Here is a 26,783-nt window from a genome sequence, read left to right as displayed (position 1 = left end):
ATAGATTCTTCAGTGTATTAATATCTTCTGGGCTCAACATTGGCTATCTCTGTTTACAACTTGGTTATCTTTATTTGTATGTATCCAATTTCAAACATGCTACTTGGAAACAAGAATCTCTTCTAATTCATGCAACTATAAAGAAATGGTCCCCAAATGTGTTCCTTTCGAAAAGTAACACTTGTCCTAAATTATATATTTGAAAAGAAGCAATCTCAGAGAATATGAAGAGATAGGAATTCTTGCTGATCAGTGGTATTGGTGACACTCAGGTGGAAGTTAACTGGGGTTTCAGCTCATTTTTATTGGGTATTATTTTTAGGTCTACTCTGTGCTCTGTTAATCCTACAAAGGGCCTAGCAACTTAAAATTGGTAGTGGGATTTTCTCAAGCAGAGGTGCCATGTAACAATTTATCATCATGACAGGTGTTAGGAGTTCAAGGCAACTTGCTGATACCCCACTTCCCAAAGTCAGAGCCAGGAGGAGATAGATTTTGTTACGGAAATTAGAACCCTCCAAATAGATTCTTCAGTGTATTAATATCTCTACTGGGCTCAAGACTGTCTATTTCTGTTTACAACTTGGTTATGCTTATTTGTATCTGTACAATTTCAAACATGCCACTAGGAAGACATATTGCCAGCTGTTTCAAGTTTTTAAAGGGAAGTTTTATCAGAACCATATATTTAAACCCCTATACACACTACAGTGAGAATGTAATCTAAAATAGAATAAAACAAAAGTGCTAAAAGAAAATAGATCTTGCTGGGATTCTGGGAACCCAAGTCTCTCCAGGTTAAATCACATTCTCTTCAGCACAGAAGCAGCAGTAGAGATTTATATCATATTCTATTTTACTTCTTCAGTGCAGATTAGTCTCAAACTCTGACACCAGGCTAGAAAAAAACTTTCACTGAATTTGAAAAGTCACGTGCTGGAGACATAAGCTAAGAAAAATAAAGGTCTGAATGAAGGCCAAGCCCTCTAGTTCCCTGGGGGAAGACAGGAATAGATAAGTAAGCTATTATAGATAAAGTGGATAAACACCAGCGTCCTACTATATAGCACAGAGAACTAATATCCTGGGATAAACTGATGAAAAAGAATACTTAAAAAGAATGCGTGTGTGTATATATATGGATAACTGAATCACTTTGCTGTACAGCAGAAATTGACACAACATTGTAAATCAACTGTACTTCAATTTTTTTTAAGTGGGGGAAAAAAAAATAAAGGAAACAGGAGAGGACAGTCTAGATCCCCGTCAGGACATTAGCAAAGGCTCAAAACACTCCCATTTATTGAGCTGAGCAATTCTATGACTTCTCCCACTCTCAGAAACACAGAAAGTGGCTTGTTAGAAATCAGGCAGCACACAGCCTCCAAAAGATCCACAGTAGGGACAGAAAGGGGGAAACATCAGTCTGTCATGTCTCCCTGGGTCCCTGGTTTTATAGTTCAGGATTTATGTCCTCGTTTATTCTATAGCTGGTCCGCTAAAGGATGTGAGACAGTCTCAATTCTCTATGAGAACCACACATGCAATTTTTCTGAAACAAACAAACAAACAAAAATTCAGACATTCTAACTAATTCAGATGGAGGTGGCTATAAGGGAAAGGAAGAGAAAAACACAGGGTAAATGTGGCACAGAAATAGCAAGGAAAATTTCACTATATGCCTTGATATGTTTAGTTTAAAGCCTGAAAATGGGATACTTATTCAAAAATAAGTTAAAAGTTTGAATGTATATCATTAAACACTTTGAGATGACTTCAAAAGCCAGCCTTTTCCTCACATAAGTTACCATCTCAGGAAAATGCAAGCAAGCATTTCATCTTCAGGGTGAACAATCCTTCAGTCTTTCTGTCAAACCTCTTGAAACATATTTTCTGGAGCTGAGCCTTCTCGCCTGATTTCTTCCCCCTGTGGGCATTAAAATCCTAAATTAAGAACCTGAGGATTAACCAAAGAGATTAGAAACCCTCTTCATCAGTGAGGGATTTCCAACAATCACAGAGCTTAAAATCTTGTTTAATTAAAATCTGTGTTAATTGACAGGATAATAAGCATTGATTTTACATGTGTGTGTCAGCCACATCACAGCAATTACCTGGCATGTTTTATTCATGTGGGGGCCACAGACTGCTCCAGTGCCACCAGAACCAATCCCCCCTCCCCAACCTTAAGCACACATCAGAAAGGTCTGCAAAATGACAGTCGCCAGTGGAAAATGAAAGGTTCTCGCTCTTTCTCCCATTACATTGTAAGATAATTAAAGCCCAGACCAATAAAATGTCCAGCATTCTTATTCTGAAATTCAATTTCCACTACATCAGGACAAGCAGTTAAATGCTTTAAGCCATCTGCTGGCAGCTTCACCAGCCAGGCCCATAGCTAAGCCACACTTTTTTTTTTTTCATGTGGTTTTGCCAACAGTGACCAGCCAAAGAGAAGAAAAGAGTCTGACAAGGGAGCCCCTTGTACTGTCAGCAGTCTAGGGGCCCCAGTGCCTGCTGGCTTCTGGATAACAAATCCAAAAGAACCATTTGATTGAAAACAAACCAAAAAGATATCATGTAAAATATGTAGCATATGAGGGTCAAATTCTGCTATGTACTAATAGTACTTTCAGGACGCTTGAACCTCTCCCCATCTGCGGGAGTGTGTGCTGGCTGTCAGCATGAAGGTTTAGTGGCAAGGTCCCATTAGAAAGATAGGACCATCTCAATGCAGGCCATTATGAGATTGCAACAGCACAGACATACACACAAAAAAAAGTTAACAAAATGTAGATATAAAAGTTATTAGACGGGCAAGATAAATGAGGAACCATCTACACAGTATGTGGAAGCAGCAGGGATACTGACCAGAATGCACGGAATTCCATCAGTGTGGGTGCCACTATAGGCTGGGAAGCATGGGAAGGGTGTGTAAACTGTAGGTTTCAAGTCCGAGAACAGGATCCTTCGGTAAGTTACTTAACCACTCTGAGCCTGTTCATAATTAGTCTGCAAGTATTAAAATCAGCTAATGTTTCTAAAATTACTCAGGGACTTCCATTTCTGGAAGGATAGAGTAGACATATCTTCCCTAATCCTCCTGCTTAGCACAACTGAAAACCCTGGACATTATACATAAAACAAACAAGTCTAATAAATGGACAGAACAGAGACTGTGAGGGACTTCAGGACACAAACCACAAGCCACCGAATTCCCTAGGGTTTCTTTTTCCCTCATATATCCCACGCTAGGTGCCACCCACCCAAAACACCAAGGGCACAGATAGTAAGAGCCCCAACTAAAGCTTATCCTCTCTATACACAAAGGGACAGGGAAAAGACAGCCTAGCCCGACAGAAAACATTTAGAAAATAACTATTATTCTGCAGCCAAGCACCATTACAACTATGCCCCACTCACACCCACACCAACAAAGATCAGGTGATGAACTTAGACTCCCTCCCTCTCCAAGCTGTAATGAGGGTCCCCAACCACCGCATCAGGGCATGTCAGAGGACGCTGAGGAGTAGGTCAGGACCTTGATCCTCCACAGGCTGTAATAACTCCTCTTACCTGCCGTGGTGTTGGTTGGTTGAGACAGTGTAGGAACCCTGGGCTTGTGCCTCACCTGGAGTCCTGAGGCGCCCTCCCCTTGCCTACTAAGAGAATTTGTTGCCAGCAGATCTGCTTTGAAAAAGAGTTAAAGGAAGCTCTCTAAACATCATGTATTCTGTATTTGACATTTTTATCTTATTTATTGTGTGTTTTCCTACTAGAATGTGTGCTGTTAGGAGGCCAGGGCTCTTTGTTATGTTTTTTCACTCTTGTGTCTTCATTACTTTTAATAGTGTCAGACTAACAGATCAGATCAGTCACTCAGTCGTGTCCGACTCTTTGTGACCCCATGAATCGCAGCACGCCAGGCCTCCCCGTCCATCACCAACTCCCGGAGTTCACTCAGACTCATGCCCATCGAGTCAGTGATGCCATCCAGCCATCTCATCCTCTGTCGTCCCCTTCTCCTCCTGCCCCCAATCCCTCCCAGCATCAGAGTCTTTTCCAATGAGTCAACTCTTCGCATGAGGTGGCCAAAGTACTGGAGTTTCAGCTTTAGCATCATTCCTTCCAAAGAACACCCAGGGCTGATCTCCTTCAGAATGGGCTGGTTGGATCTCCTTGCAGTCCAAGGGACTCTCAAGAGTCTTCTCCAACACCACAGTTCAAAAGCATCAATTCTTCGGTGCTCAGCCTTCTTCACAGTCCAACTCTCACATCCATACATGACCACAGGAAAAACCATAGCCTTGACTAGACAAACCTTTAGGGCTCAGTAAATATTTGGGGAATGAATTGCAAGTTAATTTTTCTGTGTGTATTGCACAGTGCTTAGTTATAAAGGTAAGTTAATGACACTTCTATTCCATATTATTATGAAGATATGAGTATATACACAGCTTTCCTAGGATATATAAAGAACTCCTACAATGCAAAAAGAGAGAGAGAAAGACAACAACCACCCGACTTAAAATTAAGCAAAGAACTAGAATAAATACTTCTAAGAAAATATGCAAATGCCCAATAGACACATGAAAAGGCATTTAACATCACGTACTTAAGGAAATGCAAACTGAAACCACAATGAGATAAACTTCATTAAAATGACTACTATCAAAAAAAAAGAAACAGTGGGGCGGGAGGAGAAAAGAAAGTATTGGCAATGATGTGGACAATAGAAACACTTGTGAACTGTTGGTAAAAACATAAAATGGTGCAGCTGTCATGAAAAACAGTATGGTATTTCCTCAGAAAGAGTTTGGTGGCTTCTCAAAGAATTGAACATGGAATTACCATATGCCCCAGCAATTTCCCTCCTGCTTATAAATCCCTAAACAGTTGAAAACGAGGACTCAGGCATGTATTTGTACACCATATTCAAAGCAGCATTATTCACAACAGCTGAAAGGGAGAAGCCCCTCAAGCATCCACTGGTGGGTGCATGGGTAAACGAAAGGTGGTATATACTTACAGTGAGGGAAAGGGGAAGTGGGCAGGTATTGCTCAAGGGGGAGAGTTTCATGTTGTAAGATGAAAAGAGTTCTGGAGATGGATGGTGGTGCCGGTTGCATAAGAATGTAAATACACTTAGTGCCACTAAACTGTACGTTGTAAATTATTAACATGGTGAATTTTATGTTAGTGCATTTTACCATAATTTTATAAAATAAAAACATACCTCCGTAGATAACTAATGAGAACCTACTGTAGAGCACAGGAGACTCTACTCAGTGCTCTGTGGTGACTAAATGGGAAGGAAATCCAAAAAAAGAGGGGATATATGTATACACAGCTAATTCACTTTGCTGTACATCAAAAACTAGCACAACATTGTAGAGCAGCTATACTGCAGTAACATTTTTTAAAGAAATAAGTGAGATAGATTAAATTTTAAAATAAATAAAAAAGTACCTTGCACCATATCAACAACATAGTAAAGACTCATTAAATGGTAGAGTACAGAGATGGAATGTAAAGTTAATAGCAGAACCACCTGTGTTTCTTGTCTATAATTATGGCTAACAAAAGAAGATCTGGCTATAGAAGTAGGTCTCTCAGTTTTCTTGTACCAGCTTGGCAAATTCAACCAAGAAAAAGGAGGGTGTCAAAGGCTGCAATGATTTTTCCATCTCAAAGTTAGATTGCTATTGCCTGGTTACATAACACACTGTCTCAGCAGGAAAGAAAGTAAGTTGCTGGTCTCCTTTTACTGCAGAAAAAAGAACAGAGCTAGCTATAGAATAACAGAATTGGATTAGGCCTTGAAAAAAAATCAATATCTGTTTTCCCAGTGCCCGAGGCCTAACTCTGTAGTTTATTTAACAGAGTTTGTGACAACAAAATTGAAGAAGAACTCAGTAAACTAAATTATTCCCATCAAGTTCCTATTGAAAAGGAAAGGAGCATCTTTACTAACAGAAGTGATGACACATTTAGTTGAAGGAGTAAGTTCTTAAGAATGAGAGTCTTATTAAAAAAAAAAAAAAAAAGAATGAGAGTCTTCTTGCCTAGTGGGAGAAGTGACAGTGCTCGAAGATAAGAGCCGAGCACCAGCACTCAATGCCAATGTTCCCTTAGCTGGGGGACCGCAGTGGTGTGTGAATAAAGAGTACCATCAATGCCCTTCTCGAAAGTGGCTGCAAACAGAGGCCATCCAAGTCTCCTGAACCCCATCTTTCTCGAATAACTCATTTACCAAACACTTTAATGAACTTTATTAGAGTAGAATTTTGTTTATGTATACACCCAGGTGACTCCCTCCCAGATCAAGATATTAAATATTTTCATTATCCCTGAAAGTCCCCTCAAGCTATTAAACAATCACTGTCCCTTTCAGAGGATAGCCACTATTTTATGTTTTAAATAAACAGTTCTCTATGTTTTAACTTTTATATTTTTGTATAATTTTAATTATAATTACCACAATTAATCATTATATTAGTATATTAATTATTATGTTATAATAATATAGTATTAATTATTATAATTATTATAGTTAATTTTGTATAATTTTTAAAGGCCACTTTACATTTATAGTTATTACAAAATCTTGGCTATATTCCCCCTGTTGTACAGTACATCCTTGAGCCTGTCTTACTGCCATTAGTTTGTGCCTCCCACTCCCCCACGCATATATTTTAACTTCTGTCACCATAGATTTGTTTTTCTTGTTCTTGAGCGTCATACAAATGGAATCCTACGGCATATATGTTCTTCTTGTGTCTGGCTTCTTTATTCAGTATGCGGTTCTTGTGCATATTTGTAGTTTGTTCTCTTTTTATTAATGAGTAGTATTCCAAAGAAGAAAACCCAGTAGCCAGTAAGCACTCAGTATTATTTGTCATCAAGGAAATGCAAATTGAAAGTTGCGAAAGAAATAAATTTTAAAAAGACTGGCTATGCCAGGTGTTGTTGAGGATGTAGAAAAACCAAAACTCTTGGTGGTGGAAGTGTAAAAGGAAACAATTTCTTTGGAAAAGTATTGGGTAGTTTCTAAGAAAATTAAACATAATCTATCCTATGACTAGGAATTATATACCTATACTCCACTCATATACCTGGAGGAATGAGAGTGTATGTGCACAAAAATACTCTTATAAAAATGTTTATGGCAGCTTTATTCATAATAGTCCAAGACTGGAAACAACCCAGATACTCATCAGTTGGACAAATTGTGATATACACTGATGAATCATTTTTAAGGGCCTAATTTGCCTAAGTGCAAAACACACTCTGTCTTTGTCATTTTTTCTTTCACTGGGCTTGACACCCTCTCCCTGGGGATTTCATTTGATTCTCAGGTTCCTGAGAATGAAGCAAGGAGAGAGCAAGTAACACTGTGGACCTCCCAGTACCAGATACCTGGTACTGCTGCTTTCCCCAGCAGACATCACATTCCAGATTCTGGGTCACACAGTCATTAAGAGATGTCCAATTTCATAAACATTTCCTGAACATGATACTAGACCCTGAGAGGTAGATACAATGATAATTAAGACATAGTCCCTGTCCAGGGAAGCGTGGTGGGGAGCATGATTCCAGTTCTTATTAGCTGTGTGCCCTCAGCAAGCCCTGATCTCCTCATCCATGTAAGGCACTGCACAATGCAAGCCATAATCTGCCAAAGAGCGTTCTAAGAGATGCATGGGAAGTGCAGAGCACAACGTCTGGCACTTACAAGGTTTTAAATCAATGTTATTTATTACTTTTATTGTTCTATTGTACTGTTATTACATTTGTTCACAATTTAGTGAGGAGGAGAGACATCAACTAATTACAAAGACCATTAGAGACATTTGAATAGAGGTAAACTGAGCTTTGGGGATACAGAGAGAAAGAAGCTAATATGTGCTAGAAAATTCTGGTAATATGTCTTATAGGATTTATAGAGAGTTGGGTGTCAGCTCAGGAAACAAGATCTGCAGCTCTAACATTAATGATGAAATAATACAGTGAGAGGCAACATGATATAATAAAAAGAACATCAAGACTGAAACCCTCCTGCCTTAAGTTTGAATCTAAGCCCATCCATTTATTAACCAGAGGATTTTGGACAAGTCATTTAACCCCTCTGAGCTTCAATTCTGTCACTTATAAATGATGACAATTCCTATTCCTAATGGTTATTGAGGATAAAAAATGTATTTATCACACACTTAAGGCAATACCAGTTACTCACTACACAAATTTTCACAGTCGCATTAACTGAGTGAGAAATTAAGGTCCCACACACTGCTCTTCCTAGAGTGAGGCTTTGGGTTCTTTTCCAAACGGCCACAGCAGTGACCACCCTGGGGCATTTGCTTATCGTCCTGACTTTTACAGTGATTATGAGACTCAGGGACTCTAGCAGCCCGTTCAGCCAGGAAAATGCACACCTGAATAAAAACTGTGTGTGCTCCAAGAGGTTCTGAAACTCCCAGAATGTAATCCCTGGAGTTGCTGAACTTCCAGAGCCCCCAGTGAAGAAGTGACCCCCTGAAAAGACCATAAGCTGAACCATCCAAGGCAAATGTCTTAGAACCTGACTTCCATGACTTCCTATTTAATTGGGGCTCAATAAGGAACAGGAGAATGGAACAAAGTGTGAGAGCAAAACTGGTTAAAAAAAAAAAAAACACTCTCCTGTGATTACATTTTTTTCTCACTCAGGGAGTTTACCAAACATCAGCACCATTTATAAAGTGCTAATCTGCTGACGCAGCCGCTGAGCCCCATGGCCACAGCCATCAGGCAGGTGGTCTGGGGCGCTACTCATTAAGTCCTCATGGAGTCGTTTGTCAAACTCCTGCTTACCAGCCACACTTTTCCTTTCTTCGAGCTGTACCTACTTCAACACACTCAAATGCCATCCTTGTATGCCAAAGGGTCCAACTGGCCATGGGAAGTTTTGTAAATGTTTTTTTTTTCTCCAGATGTTTTGACACTATGTGCAAATAGCCTAAATGCTCCACGATATTGTGAGATTCGAGTCAAGGAAAGAAGATATCTTATCACCTGAACTGTCTGTAGATACTGCTATGTTTTGTTTGTTTTGAGAATCCTAAGTTTGATTCAGTCCTGAGAAGAAAGTTATCAATAAGCCTGATTCCCAGTACTTGGCCTCCATCAGCACCATTGTCATGGTCATTGTCATCGTGCTTCTTGCCCATTCATTTGCCCTCCCCTCCTATTCCAGTCTCTGCCCTTCTCTCTGCTCCCAGGAGGCTAATTCCTCAGACTCCACCTTCCAGGCTTCCTTCCTACTGGTTTCCTGATTGGTTTGGTCACTGGGAGACAGAGGCTGGAGATGAGAGAGTGCAGTGGGAGGTGGGGGGGGGGGGGAATATTTCTTCCCTGTTCTCTCCCTGCTTTGCCTGATTTGCAGCCATGGCTGCCTCCCTTCAACCAAGCATTCTGTCCAATGGCCCCTGCTCCAGGAATCTGGCTGTGCCTTGGCTCCATCATCCTGTGTTCCTCTCTTTGCCCCTGTAAGATAAGGGTGGTAAGCCTCCCGTTGTTTCTAGTCTCTGGGTGCCTCGATACCCATGTTTATCTTCCTAACCAAGTCATCCCTTCATGGGTGTCTCTGGTCCTGCCAGGACCATGATGATACATCATCTTCATGTCATCTTCTCTGTGACTATTATTTATGGATTGTTCCTCATGTATCAGACGCTGCTCTATCCAGAAGGTAAGTATTATTTTACAAATGAGAAGATAGACTTAGCCATCTGAAAGATCTTATCCCGGGTAACACAGCTAGTAAGTGGCAGAGTCGGAATTCAAACTATTCTAGAGTCTCTTTTTAAACCACTGCCAACAGTTCTCCAATACAGTCCACGTCAGAATCTTCCAGCGTGTTTGCTACAAATCCAGATTCTCAAAAACCTTCTCAGAGCTCTCTGCTGAGGAAACCAGCTGTCTGTTTTAATGTGGGCAGTGAAGCTGGCATGGGGTCATCACCTAAACCAACGGAGCTAATCACATAGGTTAACTGACAACCAGTGGAGCAGGCTGGCATTAAAACTCTGACCAGCATGGGCAGCAGTAATCAGGGAGGCCAATCAGACTCTCTCTCCCTCCGCTCTTTAATTGAAAAATGCTAAGGAAATTAGTCAAGAGGTAGAGGGATCAAGCAGAGAAGGCAATGGCACCCCACTCCAATACTCTTGCCTGGAAAATCCCATGGACGGAGCTGCAGTCCATGGGGTTGCGAAGAGTTGGACACGACTGAGCAACTTCACTTTCACTTTTCACTTTCATGCATTGGAGAAGGAAATGGCAACCCACTCCAGTGTTCTTGCCTGGAGAATCCCAGGGACGGGGGAACCTGGTGGGCTGTCGTCTATGGGGTCACACAGAGTCAGACACGACTGAAGCGACTTAGCAGCAGCAGCAGCAGCAGAGGAACAAGAGAGAAAAAAAAAAACATAAAGAGAAACAGGCAGTGAGTGAGTGGCATGGCCATAAGGGGGAGCAGTGACTAGTGATGCAGTAATGGCAGCAGTGTCCCTGGAGCCAAGAGGAAGCCGTAATAATGACTATTCTTAGCCTCTTTTGAGATCTAACTCCTCTCACCCATCAACTTACCAGTGATCTCAGTAATTGCTGGTCATGTCTTCCCTGACCCAGACTCATTTGACTGAGTTGACATCCCCCAGCTTTTACAGAAGGAGCTCTAAGCTAACACAAGTGAAATAGCCTCCCTACTGAGCTTCCTGAATTGTCTCTGTTCGTTTCTCTAAACCATTATGCACAATGAAGCCAGAATGATGTGTCCAAAATGTAAATCTAAATTTATCAGCTTCTTTGCTTAAAGCTCACAAAGGGTTTTCTAGTCTCTTGACATAAGGTGAAAATTCCCTACCGTAATCTGTCACTTCCTGTGTAATCTAGCAGCCATGCCTTCTCTTCATCCTTACCTGGAGCCTCTCTCCCTGTCAGCTTCTTTGGTACAGCCATTGTCGCATTTGTTCAGTCCTTCCTGATCACCACCATCGTTCCTGCCAATGGGTTTAGCACAGGCTCCCCTGTCTGTCTATAGCATGGATCCCCTGCCCTTTGTCCTATGCTTAGTCGCTCAGTCATGTCTAACTCTTTGCTACCCCATGGACTGTAGCCTGCCAGGCTCCTCTGTCTATGGGATTCTCCAGGTCAAAATACTGGCGTAAGTTACCATGTCCTCCTCCTCACTCCTACTTGGCATCAACCATCAGTTCCTCAGGGCTGCCTCCCTGACTTCCCTGACTGATGCCAATCTCACAGAATCCCGGATGCACAGTAATGTTATATGTGTGACTTCTTGTGTGTTACCTGGTTAATATCAGTCTTTCCCACTAAGCTCCCTGAGATCAAGATCCATGTCTGAATTTTCTCATTATTGGGTCCCCAGGACCTTGCAGGGTGGCTGGCCCACTGCAGGCACTCAAATATTTGTTGACTGCATGCATGGTTTAATGTCTGTTAACAAATAAACAATAGAATACAGCTCTTCTACAGGAGCCACTGTTTAGTTGTCATGGAGTGAAGGACACTGGCAACAGTGGCCAAGCAACTGTTGCTTAGGAAGGGCCAACACACAACAGGAGACCAGAGTATGTGTGGCTGCGTGCACAGTACTCAGGACCAAGCACTCCGCTTGGAAGGGGAGCCCAATCCTCCTGCAGCCCCAACATCTACTTTAGCACCTAAGAACATGCCCAAAAGGTCAGTTGATTCTCCTTTATTGAGTTTCACTTAGGCTTGCAGGTATATTTCCAAAGAGTTATGTCCATGACGTGGTAGCCAAGATCATGCAAGCGTGGTGCTTATTACCCACTTCAATACATCTGTAAATTGAGTTGGAAAATTAAAGGGAACAAATTTGTAGTGTTGATTGCAAACTGAAAAGGTGATAAAATTAACACAAATGTCTTTGATTGCCTCTTGGAAAACATTCGTAAATCAAAATTGGTAATGATTTTGCTGTATGACATATTGTTTCAAGTATCCATGAGAGAAGGAAATGATTTCAGATCATTCAAATCTATAGAATTATGGGTAATAAATGAAAAAATATCTTCTTTATGTAATTCCCTTAGGGAACCCACTTTAGTTGAAAAAAATTTTGAACAATTAATGGGTGGCAGGTATTCCACAGGGCCAAGGGTAGAAGATATGGAGAATCTGCAGAACTCTTTGTTTTCAAGGGCCTCAGAAGGCAATGGCACCCTATTCCAATACTCTTGCCTGGAAAATCCCATGAACGGAGGAGCCTGGTGGGCTGCAGTCCATGGGGTCGCTAAGAGTCGGACATGACTGAGCGACTTCACTTTCACTTTTCACTTTCACGCATTGGAGAAGGAAATGGCAACCCATTCCAGTGTTCTTGCCTGGAGAATCCGAGGGACGGGGGAGCCTGGTGGGCTGCCATCTATGGGGTCACATAGAGTCGGACATGACTGAAGCGACTTAGCAGCAGCAGCAGCAGCACAGACTTATGGAGGAGATCTTGACAAAAAAAAAATAATAATAACACGAGCCATATTGCAAGTGTATGTTGTACAAAGTATACATAGAATGATGGTCACATATCTTATGAAGGGGATAATGATGGTGCAGAGTTTTTAGAAAATCAAGAGTAGAAAATCTTGGAGGGTCTTCTCTGGTGGTCCAGTGGTTGAGACTGCCTTTCAATGCAGGGGGTGCCAGTTCGACCCGTGGTCAGGGGGCTAAGATCCCACAAGTCTTGTGGCCCAAAAAACCAAAACATAAAATAGAAATGATATTATAACTAATTCAATAAAGACTTTAAAAATTCTCCGCAGTAAAATAAATTATAAAAAAAGAAGAGTATCTCATAGAGAAGACCATAAAAATTCCAAGATATTAGAGTCCAGCTTCCTAACTTTATAAGTCAGAAAATTGAGGCCTCAAGGGTCACAGTCTCATGACTACTTACTGCCAAATTCCTTTCAAACCCTTAAGTTTTACAGAAAAGAAGTTATATTTTTTTTTCTTTTTCATGTGACAGTTCAGAGTAGGGATTCCAAGTCTGTGGCAGTTTTACTCCATGCCACCATGTAGGGCCCCAGGCTGATGTGGCTTCAAGATGAGGCTTCCAGGGTGCTCCTGATAATTTCTGTGTTAATTGGCTAGAAACAGGAAAGGGCACAGAAGAGCCTGAATAGAAGGTGGTCAGTTCTCTTTTTTCATCAGAGGGCATTTGCTCACATGTTTACAAGACTACACAAAAGACTAGGCTATGTAGGCCAGCCATCACCAAGTACTTCTTAACCATGTGACAGGGGAGAAAGGATTTTGAAAGACAGGCAGGTGCTTCGTCAGAACGCTCAGTGCAAATTTACTGAAAATAATCTTTAAATCATTGTATTACCTTACTTTTGATGCTGATATCAATACCCAAACTCCCTGAATCATTATGTTTCTTTTGTTTTGTTGGCAGCATTTCAATATCCAAACAGCTGGCTTCAATAAAAGGTAAGGCCTGGGGTGATGGAGATGTATGTGTTGCTTCTCTACCAGGAGAGCATGCCAAGGGTTAAAATTAATAGGGCAGTGATATAAGAAAACTTACAGATAAAGCATCAAACATTTATAATGTCCTTTTTAAACATTTGGGAACTGAGGTCCAGTGACAGGAATTAACTCACCCAAATTTAAAGGCTGAGCTATAATAGGTATATGGATCCGTGACTCCTAATTTAGTGTTCATCCCACGTGGCCAGATGGCCCTCCATAGGTGGCATCCGCAGTGTGTCCAGAGCAAGACCATCAGCCTCTGACGCATGAATGTTCAGTGGTACTCAGGACAAAGTCAATCCCCAACTGCCTCTGTTGATTGAGCAAAATATAGTGTGCCAAACTCCTGAGGTGTAAACATTTGCCTTTAGAATTTCACTTTATAGGTAAACTATCTTTAGAGAGAACAATATTGTCATGGAAATAACAATGAAAGAAAAGATGCACTCATATAGTTGGATCATTATCTTATTCCAAAACATGTGGTTTGTTTACAGAATAACAAGTACAGCTGGATCCCACTATATTGTAGTTATTTTCCCTCTTAGATGGCTGTTCTATTTTTCCAAAGGAGACACTTGATATTTTTATTTAAATAAATCTTCATCTTGACAAAAATATTGTTTTTACACCATTGTAGCACAAGTTATCCATGATTTCTGTTTCACAACTTCAGGCACTTTGATAATTGTCAGTGACAAAATATCATGTCCATGACATGATGAATGTACATGACATTTCTCACATAACAACCCCCTCTGGGAGATTGAGGGGGGATCATAATTCTATCATCCACACTGCCCTCCAACACACACTCACACACACACACACATATACACACACATCATTCCTAGTATCAGACTCCTTACATTAGACCATTGGGTCACATTTATTCTCATGCTTTAAGAAAACACAGGATAAATAGGGTTCATCTTGCCAGAATTTGTTTTATTCATTGGTAATTTTAAGTTTTATTCGGGGAAATAAGACAGGGCTAGATCATGGAATAGAAGTCAGCACCAATCCACATTTTCTCTTCCTGCTACTTATGTCCTTGACCTTTTGGGGGAGGTAGATGGAATGACGGTTGAACACATATTTGCCTCTGGCATCCAAAGTAGATTTAGAGTCGAAAATTTGAGAAGTGCTTGAGTATTGGGAAAACTATTGATCTGGCAAGAAAAGAACAGAGATCAGTTTTTAGTTCTCCCATATACAACTGATGCAAACTTAAACAAGCCACTTTTCTCCTGCAGATCTTCTTCATTTGCAAAATAATAGTAGGAGTTCTAAACTAAGGGCATTCTGATCCCTTGTAGAAATGAGAGTTGTGTTTCTACTACACTAAAATATCAGGAACTCACTAAATGAAATATTTCATGTTTAGGGTTCCACGTTCCAGAGCAGCTGAGGCTAAAGAGGCAGGGATGGTTCTCAAGTTCAAGTCAGTTCAGTCTGGCACACATGTGCTAAGGCCTACAACATGCTAGGGCCTGGGAATGACTGCAAGATAAATAAGATGCAATGACTGCCCTCAGGGAACATATACTCTAAAGCTGCACTGTCCAATATGATACCCACTAGCCACCTGGATATGGAACACTTGAAATGCAATTAGTTTGAATAGAAATGTGCTATAAGTGTAAATTACATATCAGATGTAAGAGACTTAGTAGGGAAAAAAGTGTAACATCTGAATACTTTGTTCATGTTGATCACAGGCTGAAGTTATATTTTGACATATTGGGTTAAATAATATATTTTAAAACTAATTTTATCTGTTCTATTGTAATGTTTCTAATGCAGCTACTTAGAAAATTTTTAATTATAATTGGGGCTTGTATTATATGTCTTTTGGACAGCACTGATGTAGAAGGAAATTGAGACCGATGAACAGAGTGTTTCAATGTGAGGGTTCAGACAAGTTTATGTTTAGGGAAGTAGAGCGCAAAGGAGGGGCATGTAGCCCAATTCCAGGGTTTGAGAATACACTGCCTGGAAAACAATGTCTAGAGACTGTATGCATCATGGTGAGGGGCCAGACTGCTGTGTGACCTGAGCAAGCTGCTTAACCTCTCTGTGCTTCAGTTTCCACATGTATAAAGCAGAGATGATACTGGGGCCACCTGAGAGGATGGACAGATGTAAAGATTAAATGAGTCAAATCATATAGGTCCCATAAAGGAGTGGCTGGCATATAGAGCATGGAATTCATAATCATTCATTACTATTGTCCTTCAGAACTCAAACTCCAGGATTGTTCTTTTAATATTGCTTACTCCTCTCTCCCCAGAACTAGAACAGAGCCTGGCAGTAAGAACCTGTTGGGAAGATAGGGTTATAAGAAACTACGGGCAGATTAGTATCATTAAAGGGTAAAAAGTGAGATGGAAACTAACAGGAGAGATGGGCATGAGTGCCTGGTTTAACACCCTCTCCACCACCTCCACTCCAAAGGCAAGAGCTGATAAAAGACGCCAAAAAACAAACGTCGAGCCTTTGCATTTTTAATAGCACTTCACCCTTCACAATATGCTTTCACATATTCGCTCACAACTCAGTGAGGCCGACAGGACAGGAATCAGGAGGCAACATGCTGAGTATTACTAAGGAAAGAACTCAACCATAAAAACAGGAAACCAGAACGCCTTGCAAAGTATCACCAGTATTGGTAGGATAACTGGAGCGCCTTGTTATCTTTTATTTTTAATGTTTTTCTTGTTCTGTTTTTACCACGAGCATATGTTATTTTGCAGTTAGGGGGAAATCCATGCTGTGTTTAAAAGAATGGAGGAGAAGGGAAAGAAGTGGGCTACTCCAGATGGAGTCTCCCTCTCAAATGCAGGCAGACCTGAACTTCGTCAGAGGATTGGGAAGTGTCTGGTTTCCACACCCTCTGTGACGATGCTCTTAGAAGGACTTATTCCAAACTGGCAGATCTTTCTGTGGCCTTTGAAGGCAGACAGACTTTGAAATCTTGCCCCTGCCACTCCTGAGCAGTGTGACCTTAGATTCTTAATCTCTCCATATGTCAGTGTCCAATAAGCAAAATTGAGACGCAAATAGCACCTACCTTTATGGCTTTACAAAGCATTAAATAAGATTATGTTAGAAAGACATCTGGCACATAGTAAACAAGAAAAGTGCCCGTCATTATTTTCAAGCTCACTCACAGCTTGGAAATTCACCCACTGCCTGCCAGAAGGGCACATTCAGGAGAGGAAGAGGTTATTGTGTCCCCTGGGAAGTCTCAGACCCAGTAGAACAGCTCGTATTAAAGCCCTCTCTAGTTATTATGAGTTATTAATAAAAAACTCAACTGGCAAAAATTACAGAAGGGATATTTACCTCTTAAGGAATTCAAATGTTTCCTCTAAACAATTTGTTTGTTAAAAATAAGACTATTTATACACAGAGTTTATTTTTTAGCCACTTAAATTCAAGGTTACCATCGTCCAGCTCCCCACCCACTCAAACACATACACCTCTGCTGAGGAAAGGCAGACATGAGCTACAAGAAATATGCCATCTCCTTTGTGTGTTGATGAGCAGGAAAATCTTGGGTAACTGAGGACAATCTGAGTTTTAAATACGGGTTTCAAGATGTGGCAGAAGTGAAGGGAAGAGGTGAATAAGGATGGGAGGAGAACGAGCTCAACATAGAGCCCAAAGACACAGAGAACTTTCTGAGACTGGAATAGTAGGCTAGATGAAGGGCCAGCCACTGGATGAGCAGACAGAAGCCGTAGGTCAGAATGAGACTGAGGATCAGAAGCCAAAGAGGAAATCAAGGCAGAAGAGGCTGAGGATACAGATTCCACAGACATTTATTGAATAAATATTTGTGAAGCACTTCCTGTATGCTAGGCACTGCTCTTAGTGCTGAAGATTCCACAGGCAAAACATCCCTGTCTTCACGAGGCTTATGTTTTCAACATGAAATCAGAAGCCCTGTCACTTAGTCGTGTGTCCTCAGCAAGATCAGATCCTGTCTTCATCTATAAAATGGTATAATGAATGGAAGGACATACTGTGTTCATGGGTTGAAAGTGTCAACCTCATGAAGACATCAGTTCTCCCCAAGTTGCTCTCTAAGTTCAATGAAATACCACAATATTCAGGTTTTTTAGAAAACAGATAAGCTTATTCTAAACTTTATGTGGAAAAGAGAAAGCCCTAAAATAGCTAAAATAATTTTGGAAGAGAAGACAGTGGGAGGAATCTTCAGTGTCAAGGCTTACAAGATAGCTACAGGAATCAAAATAGTATGAGGCTGACAGAGGAATAAATACACAGTTAAGTGAAACAGAATAAGGGACCTAGAAATTGACTCACGCTAATATGCTCAACTGATTGTCGACCAAAATGTGAAAATAATTCAACAAAGTAAGGATAGAGATTTTAAGAGTTGGTACTGAAACAACTGGTCATCCACAGGTTACAAAAAATACACCGCTACCCAAGTCTCATATCTTACACACAAATTAACTGAACATGGATCATGGATTTAAATGTAGAACACAAAATTATACAATGTTTAATTATACCTAGGGCAAAATCTTTCATAAGAGGAAAAACTGATAAATTTGTCTTGATAAAAATGAAAAAACTTCTCCTTCACAAAAGACTCCATTGGAGAATAAAAACACAATATAATGGCAGGGAGAAAATATTTGCATATCACATATCCTAGAAAAGACTTGTATCCTGAAAAATTTTAAACTCTCCAACCTCAAAAAAAAAAAAGTTTTTAATTCATTTAGAAAGTGAGTAAAATCCATGAACAGATCTGAACAGATAAATGTTTCACTGAGGAAGATATACAGATGGCAAATAAGCACATGAAAAGACGTTCAGCATCATTAGCCATTAGGAAATACAATTTAAAACCACAGTGAGACGTCACTATGCACATATCAGCATGGCTAAAATAATAAAGAGTGACAACCCTGAATGCTGGCAAAGATAAAGGAAAGCTGGAGCTCTCATACATTGCTGTGTGTGTGCTTGGTCGCTCCGTTTTGTCTGACTCTTTGTGACCACATGGGCTATATATAGACCACCAGACTCCTCTGTCCATGGGGATTCTCCAGGGGATCTTCCCAACCCAGGGATCAAGGCCAGGTCTCCCAACATTGCAGGTGGATTCTTTACCATCTGAGCTACCAGGGAAGCCCAAGGGCCTGTAAAATGGTATAGCTACTATGGAAAACAGTTTATGGTTTCTTAAAAACAAGAAATGGGCCCATTGTATAACCCAGCAATTGTATTCTTGGGCATTTTTTTCCAAGGAAGTAGAAATCATGTCTGTATAGAAACTTGCATACAAATGTTCTTACAAGCTTTATTTATAATAGCCCAAAACTGTAAATATCCAAGATATTCTGCAGTTGAAGCCAACACCTTGATTTAGAATGCTTTGGCAGATGTTTATGGACAGAAATTGTAGCCTCACCATTTGGTCTGAGTTCTGTTCAGAGATACAGTAAAAACTGAGAAGGTTCACACACGCTTTCCCTTCACCCATTCCTCTTAACTGTTGTCCTTCCATTTAACTTTAATTAAAAAAAAAAAAAAACTAAAATTTTCCATGCCTTCTCTTTAACCATTGAAGAAAATCCTGATTCCTTTCCATCACCTAGGAGTTCAGCATGGCCTAGCCCCTACCCACTTTTCTAATCAAACACTTTCAGCTTCTAGACTCCAGTCACAACTGTTCTTTCAGCTCCTCCAGTGTGCCATGCTCCTGACCTGAGCCTTCACATATGGGGCTTCCTGAACCTGGACTCTGAACACCACCCTTATCTCAGGCTGATCCGTTCCACCCTTTACTGACAGGTCCTTCCTCTCATATTGGTCTTAGCTTAAATAATAATCTACCTAGAGATGCCTCCAAGACCACCTATATATATCAGTACTTTTTCTCCCAGATCCACTCTGTCATTTTCTATTTTTTCTGTCTTTATACCTTCTTTGCCTCATACATCATGTGTTATAAATGTGCATCATACATGTGTATATACAGAAACAATTATCAAAAATATATATATATAAAGCAAACCCATATGTATGCATCCATATCCTCTTGATTACTGTTTCTTATCCCACTAGATTATGAGATCAATGAGGGCAGGGGCCACTTCTGATTGTGTCTGAGCAGCTCAGGAATTACCAGGAACACAGTAAGTGCTCCATACAGAAGTCAGTGTTCAGACTGATCATCTTTCTTTGAATCCACGATTGTTGCACATTACCTGGGCAGAAAGCTATTGGATTTTGTTTTTCTCTTCATTTCTTCCTGTTCATTCATTCAACAGTGTTTAATGGCACCTGCAGAGAAGACTTTTGAGAGTCCCTTGGACTGTAACGAGATCAAACCAGTCAATCCTAAAGAAATATAAAAATATATAAAGGATATTAATTGGAAGGACTGATGCTGAAGCTGAAACTCCAATACTTTGGCCACCTGATTCAAAGAACTGACTTATTTGAAAAGACCTTGATGCTGGGAAAGATTGAGGGCAGAAGGAGAAGGGAATGACAGAGGATGAGATGATTGGATGGTATCACTGACTCGATGGACATGAGTTTGAGTAAACTCCAGGAGTTGGTGATAGACAGGGAGGCCTGGTGTGCTACAGTCCATGGGGTTGCAAAGAGTCAGACATGACTGAGCAACTGAACTGAACTGAACTGATGCTGAAGCTGAAGCTCCAATACTTTGGCCACCTGATGCGAAGAGCCGACCCATTGGAAAAGACAATGATGCTAGGAAAGATTGAAGGCAGGAGGAGGAGGGGGCAACAGAGGATGAGATTGTTGATGGCTTCACCAATGCAATGGAGTTTGAGCAAACTCTGAGAGGTAGTGAAGGACAGGGAAGCGTGGCGTGCTGCAGTCCATGGGATTACAAAGAGTTGAACATGACTTAGCGACTGAGCAACAACTACATAGCAGGCATTTTTGCTGGTCACTGGGAGTATAGTGATTTAAAAAAATGTGATCTGTGGCCTCATGGAGCTTGCATTTCAGTTTGAGAGAAAAATGGTCAAACATGCAATAAGTATAAAGTGGCAGAAGTTCTATAATAGAGGATGTACCGAGGGCTGAGGGAACAGAGAGGCTAAGAGTTTTCTTCACTGAACCTTGAGTAGTTCTCAGGTGTCACTGTGTGTTCCCCACTGGAAAGGACTGAGTTAGCAGCACACTTTAAACCAGAGAAACCAGCTGGAAAGATCACTGTGACTGAGGCCGTGATTCAAAGAGATCCCTTATCTATCGTGATATCAGAGGACTTGTCTTGGATGTCATTCTCCTTTACCACACTGGCCTGTGTGATGCTCTGACACAGAATATAAACTCCACAAGAGAAGGACTTTGTCTTACTCAATGAAGTGTCTTAATGCCAGGGACTGAGCCAAGCACATAGTAGATGCTCTGTAAATATTTGTTGACTAAATGAAATCACACATCAGAAAACCAAGGCTTAGAGAAGTCAGGTGTTTTCCCAAGGTCATATGGCAAGCAGGGGCTAAATCTCATCCTGATTCTACTAATTTTATTTGCTACTGAAGGGACTTTGGTTTTCCATTGTTTAAAGGTCCAGGATCAAACGCTGGATGCGTTCCACCCTCTGATAGGTGGCAAAAAGCCAAAGGTCAGGATCACATTGACACATACCTTCCAGTGCTGTTCCCCAGGTTCCCCTGGAAGGAGGAGCCTGATGGTTGGGAGGATCAATTCTAACCTAGGCTACACGGTTGTACATTTCTTCTCTCACAGCTTTACGCAAGGGCTCAGATCTGGAAAAAGCCATCGCCACCGCTGCTCTGGTTTTCAGAAACTCTTCTGACCCTGATGGTAAACTCGGAAAAGCTACTGCCAAAAATCTGCTGCAAACCCAGTTTAAGAATTTCGCAGAGGTAAGACAATTAACAGGCACCAAGAAATGTGAGCCACACCATAACAGCTGGCATGAAAAGAGTAAAACAGAGGGACTATTTGGGGCTTGGTGGTCAAAAAAGACCTGGAAAATTAAGGTATAGTTATGATCTGAAAAATGAGATTAAGAGTGATCTAGGGGTGAGGGCTGGTGGGGAGTGGTGGCATTCCAAGTAGGGAATCTGATGTAAAGCATGTCAAAGACATCTGAGGTCCAGTAAGTATTAGTGAAAAGTGGGAGGGAAGTAAAAGCAGTGAGGGAGGAAGCCAGGCAGGTGGTAAGAAGTCGTGTCTTACAGAGGCATAGCCTGTGGGCAGGAGGAAGCCAGGGATGGTTTCTTAATTCCCGAGGAAGAAATTAACACCAGCTGCAGTAGGAGATGAGGCTCCATGAGGGTGGGGAGTGAGGCAAAGAAGAGAGGAACTGTGGGAAACACAAGAAGACGTTGGTTTGGGCTAAGGTGGCAAGTATAAGGGGCCTTTGGAAGGTGGAATGAACAGGATCTGCTGTGATGGTTGAAGAACAGGAGGGAGCAAATAATGATATGTCAGTTCTGACTGTGGGAAGAAATGGGTGGTGGATCCATTTTCAGAGAAGAGAAAGACTGGAGAAGAATCAGATTGGAGGTGGGGTGGGAGGTGGGGGCAGGTGATGAGTTCTGTTAGCTTGTGTCAAGCTTAAGGTGTCCTTGAAACTTTAAAGTTGATAAACTCAGACAGCAATAGGATATGTGAGCAGAATGGTCAGAATAGAGATCTGGATTAAGCGAGTGACCAGAGGGAGGGACCTAAATCATCTAGAGGCATCCTTCTCAAACCTCAGTCACTTGATGCTATCTTCAGTACTTTTTTTTAAAAGTATTTCTTTATTTATTTGGCTGTACCAGGTCTTAGTAGCAGCATGTGGAATCTAGTTTCCTGACCAGAGATTGAGTCCAGGCCCTCTGCATTGTGTGTGTGGAGTCTTAGCCACTGGACCACCAGGAAAGTCCCTTGTCTTCAAGGTTTTTCCTGTATCTGCCTATAGCCTGTATTAAAATTTACTTAGAACTTTTTAAGTTAACACTCTACTTAAAATTATTTTATAAAGAAACTTGATCACTATTCTAAATGTAAATTCAGTGAGTAGAAATGGAAGATAGTAAAAAACATAGATGACTGTACATTCTTATCTAATATTTATTTTCACATCACCTAAAATCACATTACATTCTATCAGCAGTACGTGTTCAAACTTCAGAAAATTGTAGCCTTGGGACAATAGGTAGGAAGAAAAGAGGGCCTCATGCTGAACCTAAACCACCAGTATTTAATGGCAGGCAGAGAGAGAAAAAACTTAAAAGGAAACAGTCTCTCAGGTTCTATGTGTATTCTGAAATACATAAAAGAGAAATATTATAGTTCCTTTAAAATATAAATATGTGTATGGTTTTAGCGTACTATAGTTACATAAGGTGCCATCCACTGGGGAGTCTGGGTCAAAGGCACAGCTTCCTAGGATTATTTCCAAAGAGCAGGTGTGAAGTGTTTTTTGTTTTTTTGTTTTTTTATTCCACAAAGAAGTGAATTTTTAAAAAGCCTGTTTCATAGAAACAGTGAATATAATGGTGGTTGCCAGGAGCTGGGGGAAAGGGGTGATTTAGGTCAAAGGGCACACATTTCCAGCTATGAGAAGAATAAGTTCTGAAGCTCTGATCCACAGCATGATGACCCTAGTTAGTAATGAGGACTGCATACTTGAGAGCCTCTGAGAGTAAGTCTTAAGCATTGTTACCACACACATACACACACGTTAATTCTGTGCGAGGTGATGGATGTGTTAATTATCTTGATCTTCGTAATCATTCCACAATGCATATGTATCAAATCATCACATTGTACACTTTAAATACATATGGTTATATTTGTCATTGTTCCACAATAAAGTAAAAAAAGAGCTTGTGCACATGTGTGTGTGTGTGAAAGAGAGAGACAGACTACCGTGTGAGACACAGAAAAATGACTGAAAAGAAATGTTAATAATAGTTAGCTATCTTTAGGTAATATAGTAAAGGGTTATTTTTACATTCTTCTGTTTTTTTTTTTTTTCTGTATGTCCAATATTAAACACGTATTGTTTTTGCAATACTTTTTTAAAGCTATTTTTTTTTCAGCCAGAAACATCAGATAAGATTTGACAAGCGATCCAAAATTCTGGGGAATCTTTACAGAGAGGGTGGGAGAGCAAATCCTATATCATCAGTTTGCATCAGAGGCCAAAAAAAATGACAGATCTCAGAGAGAAAAAGAGCACTGCATGTACTTGGCAAGTCCACAGTGAGCTTTTGACAAGTGTGAGAACGAGGACCTAGTGGATGAGTCTCATCCTGATGTGATCCACTATCTCTCTGAGAACATCAGAGGAAAAGAATTAAAACCAAAGTTGCCAGGAAAGACATCTCAGCCTCGTGCCCCTCAGTGTAGACTAAACCCAGGAAAGGCAGCCGATTCCAGGCTCTCTAGCAGCAGACCAAGCCAGATCACAGGGCAATCCCGCCCTCTCCTCCAGAAGAGAGTAGAGACGTATTTCAGGAACTTGGGGGGATTGCTCAGCCCTACCCGCCTCAGTCTCAGTGGTCCCACTGAGCAGTCCCACTGCCAGACACGCAGCGTCATGGCAGAATGCTGTCTTGGACCATCTTCCCTGCTTTGCCCTGCGAGAGTGCCAAAGGCAGGTACAGTGAGTGTAAGAGTCTCCGTAACCAACTGGGCTTCCTCCTAAATCCTCACGCAGGGTTCTCTGGGAAACTGAGCTGGACCTTCTGGCTGAGTCCAGGGTCTGAAAGGAACATGTCCTTCCTCATAAGCCTAAACGTAATTTGGGGGATCTTATTTATCCCCCTATAGTCAGTCAGAGATAACAAAACTGAGCACCTAAATGCACTGCTAAGAAGATACAAAAGCAAGATGGCAGGTCAAGCCCAAAAAGACTGGACCTCCATCAGCTCCATGCTCTTAAAATGCACAGCAAAAAGAGAGGAGATAGACCTCCAGCCATCTCTGACCTGGGGGCAAACAGTATGCTTCACACTTGTCAAGGGCTGCTTGCTCTGAGGGAGGCAGACATAGGTCCTTCCACCTTCTCTGGCAAGTGTCACCTCTTGAGGAACAGCCTAGAAGATATGAAAGGTCTTCAGCCTGTGAGAGGAATGTATCATCACTGCTGAAGTGCCTTAGTCATGCTGCAATGAGCTTTTTTACAGCCAGCACATGGGTGAGGGTTTGGGGTTAAACTAAATGCAGTGAATCAAATGACCTTAATGTTTTTTTATGCCACTTGGGAAGATAATTCACAAGCTGAGCTTGGAACTGAAAAGTTTCTCCATTTATGTGCTTTTCACAGGTTTTCCTTCAATCTGTTTCTGAGATTTGATGAACTTTGGTTTGATTTATGATCAAGCTAAGTGCTGAACAATCTTTCAAAGCACATACTTTCTTTTAGCATATTTTACTTCATTTTTCTGGATAATCAAACTCTGTAGATCACATAGTAGATACCTCCAATGACAAAGGGATTGTAATTTGAAAATCAGAATGCATAACAGTAACTGTATTTGTAGAGAGGTAGTATAGCTTAGCAGTTGCTCCAGAATCAGGTAGCCAATGCAATGAATCCTGGTTCCACGCTCATAGCTGTCTGTGATGATGTGGTTGTAGTTGCTCAGTCATGTCTGACTCTTCATGACCCCATGGACTGTAGCCTGCCAGGCTTCATCCATGAATTTCTCCAGGCAAGAATACTGTAGTGGATAGCCATTCACTTCTCCAGGGGATCTTCCTGACACAAGGATCAAACCTAGGTCTCCTGCGTTGCAGGCAGATTCTATTACCATCTGAGCCACCAGGGAAATTTGGGGCAAATTACTTTATTCTCACTGAGTCTCTGGCCTTCCACTGTAGGGTGGGAAAATAATACGTATTCAATAAGGTCACTGTGAGCACTCAGATAACCCATGAAAAGATGTAACACATTGCTTGACTAGTAGGGCTGGTAGCAACTTGACATGTTGTTAATAACATGTTTACTATTACTTATTATCTATAAAACCAAGGCAGCACAATGAATCAGGCTTTTTACTTTTCATTCTTACAGGGACAAGAAACCAAAGCAAGGTACAAAGACCTCCTTTCTGAACTTGACGAACACACAGAAAATAAGCTGGATTTTGAGGATTTCATGGTCTTACTGTTAAGCATCACTACAATGTCAGATTTGCTCCAAAATATATGGAGTGTAAAAATTACACAATAATCAGCTTTAAATAAATAGTTAGGCAAATTAATGGCAAAATACAATGTTAAATGATTTTAAATTTTTTCATTTTATTTTTGATCAACTGAAGGTACTGATCATGCACCTGGGGTTGCCTAGGGTGGGTCTGATTGCTAATATTCAGACCCTTTGTCACTACAGAAATCTATGCACACTTTTCAGGAATGTTTGAATAACATGATATAATCTCTGATGCTTTATAATATAATAGGTTTGATACCACCAAATATTGCATTGCTTCTGTTGTGTCAGTAGTGTTTTAGAGCACTTCCCTTAGAGTCACTGAGCCCCTCACTCATTCATCCATCAAACAATGTGTATTGAGCTTCTACTTGATGGTATTGCTAAGGACAAAGTAATGAATCAGCCAATCTCTGCCCTCAGACATGCCTACCAGAGTCTTAGCAGAGGAGACAGACTGTGAACATTTTATCAATCAATTTCTTATACAGTATAATTATAATTGTGATAAGGGCTACAGGTTGCTGAAAGAGTTGTTATCACGTGACTTGGGATCAAAGGTCAGAGAAGCTCTATTGGCTTTCTGCAAAAGGCGAAACTGTAAGAGGAATAAAACAGATCTGTGGCTGCCAGGACTGTGGGTAAGACATGGAGTTGTCCACAGATGGGCATGAGGGCACTTTTAGGGGGATGGAGATGTTCCGTAGCTTGATTGTGGTGATGGGTACATGACTGCACACATTTGTCAAACTCTTAGAACTGCACACACAAAAGCGGGGGTGGATTTTACTTTATGTGAATTCTGCCTGCATATTACTTGTGTGAGTCACTCAGTCGTGTCCAACTCTCTGTGACCCTGTGGACCGTAACCCACCAGGCTCCTCTGTCCATGGGATTCTCCAGGCAAGAATACTGGAGTGGGTTGCCATATCCTTCTCCAGGGAATCTTCCCAACCCAAGGATTGAACCCAGGTCTCCCGCATTATAGGCAGATTCTTTACCAGCTGAG

General features: G+C 41.0%; 1 protein-coding gene across 1 annotated transcript; it reads left to right on the top strand.

Moving 5' to 3' along the window:
- Positions 1 to 11,635: 11,635 nt before the first annotated feature.
- On the top strand, positions 11,636 to 25,792 carry SNTN (sentan, cilia apical structure protein). The gene is made up of 4 exons (XM_055558667.1): positions 11,636 to 11,745; positions 13,484 to 13,518; positions 21,343 to 21,482; positions 25,634 to 25,792. Exons 1-4 carry the CDS (start codon positions 11,636 to 11,638, stop codon positions 25,790 to 25,792), a joined length of 444 nt encoding a protein of 147 aa, XP_055414642.1.
- The last annotated feature ends 991 nt before the right edge of the window (positions 25,793 to 26,783 follow it).

This window comes from Bubalus kerabau, chromosome 20 (genome assembly GCF_029407905.1).
Source record: "Bubalus kerabau isolate K-KA32 ecotype Philippines breed swamp buffalo chromosome 20, PCC_UOA_SB_1v2, whole genome shotgun sequence".
Lineage (NCBI taxonomy): Eukaryota > Metazoa > Chordata > Mammalia > Artiodactyla > Bovidae > Bubalus > Bubalus kerabau.
The sequence above is the reverse complement of the archived record's forward strand: the minus strand, read 5'-3'. Positions and strand labels throughout refer to the sequence as shown.

Excerpts from the sequence above, each read along its gene's own strand:
- SNTN (XM_055558667.1), top strand. The coding sequence starts at position 11,636 with ATGTGTGGCTGCGTGCACAGTACTCAGGACCAAGCACTCCGCTTGGAA. Across the intron at positions 11,746-13,483 it reads CCTAAGAACATGCCCAAAAG|CATTTCAATATCCAAACAGC; the intron begins GTCAGTTGATTC and ends TTTTGTTGGCAG. Across the intron at positions 13,519-21,342 it reads ACAGCTGGCTTCAATAAAAG|CTTTACGCAAGGGCTCAGAT; the intron begins GTAAGGCCTGGG and ends CTTCTCTCACAG.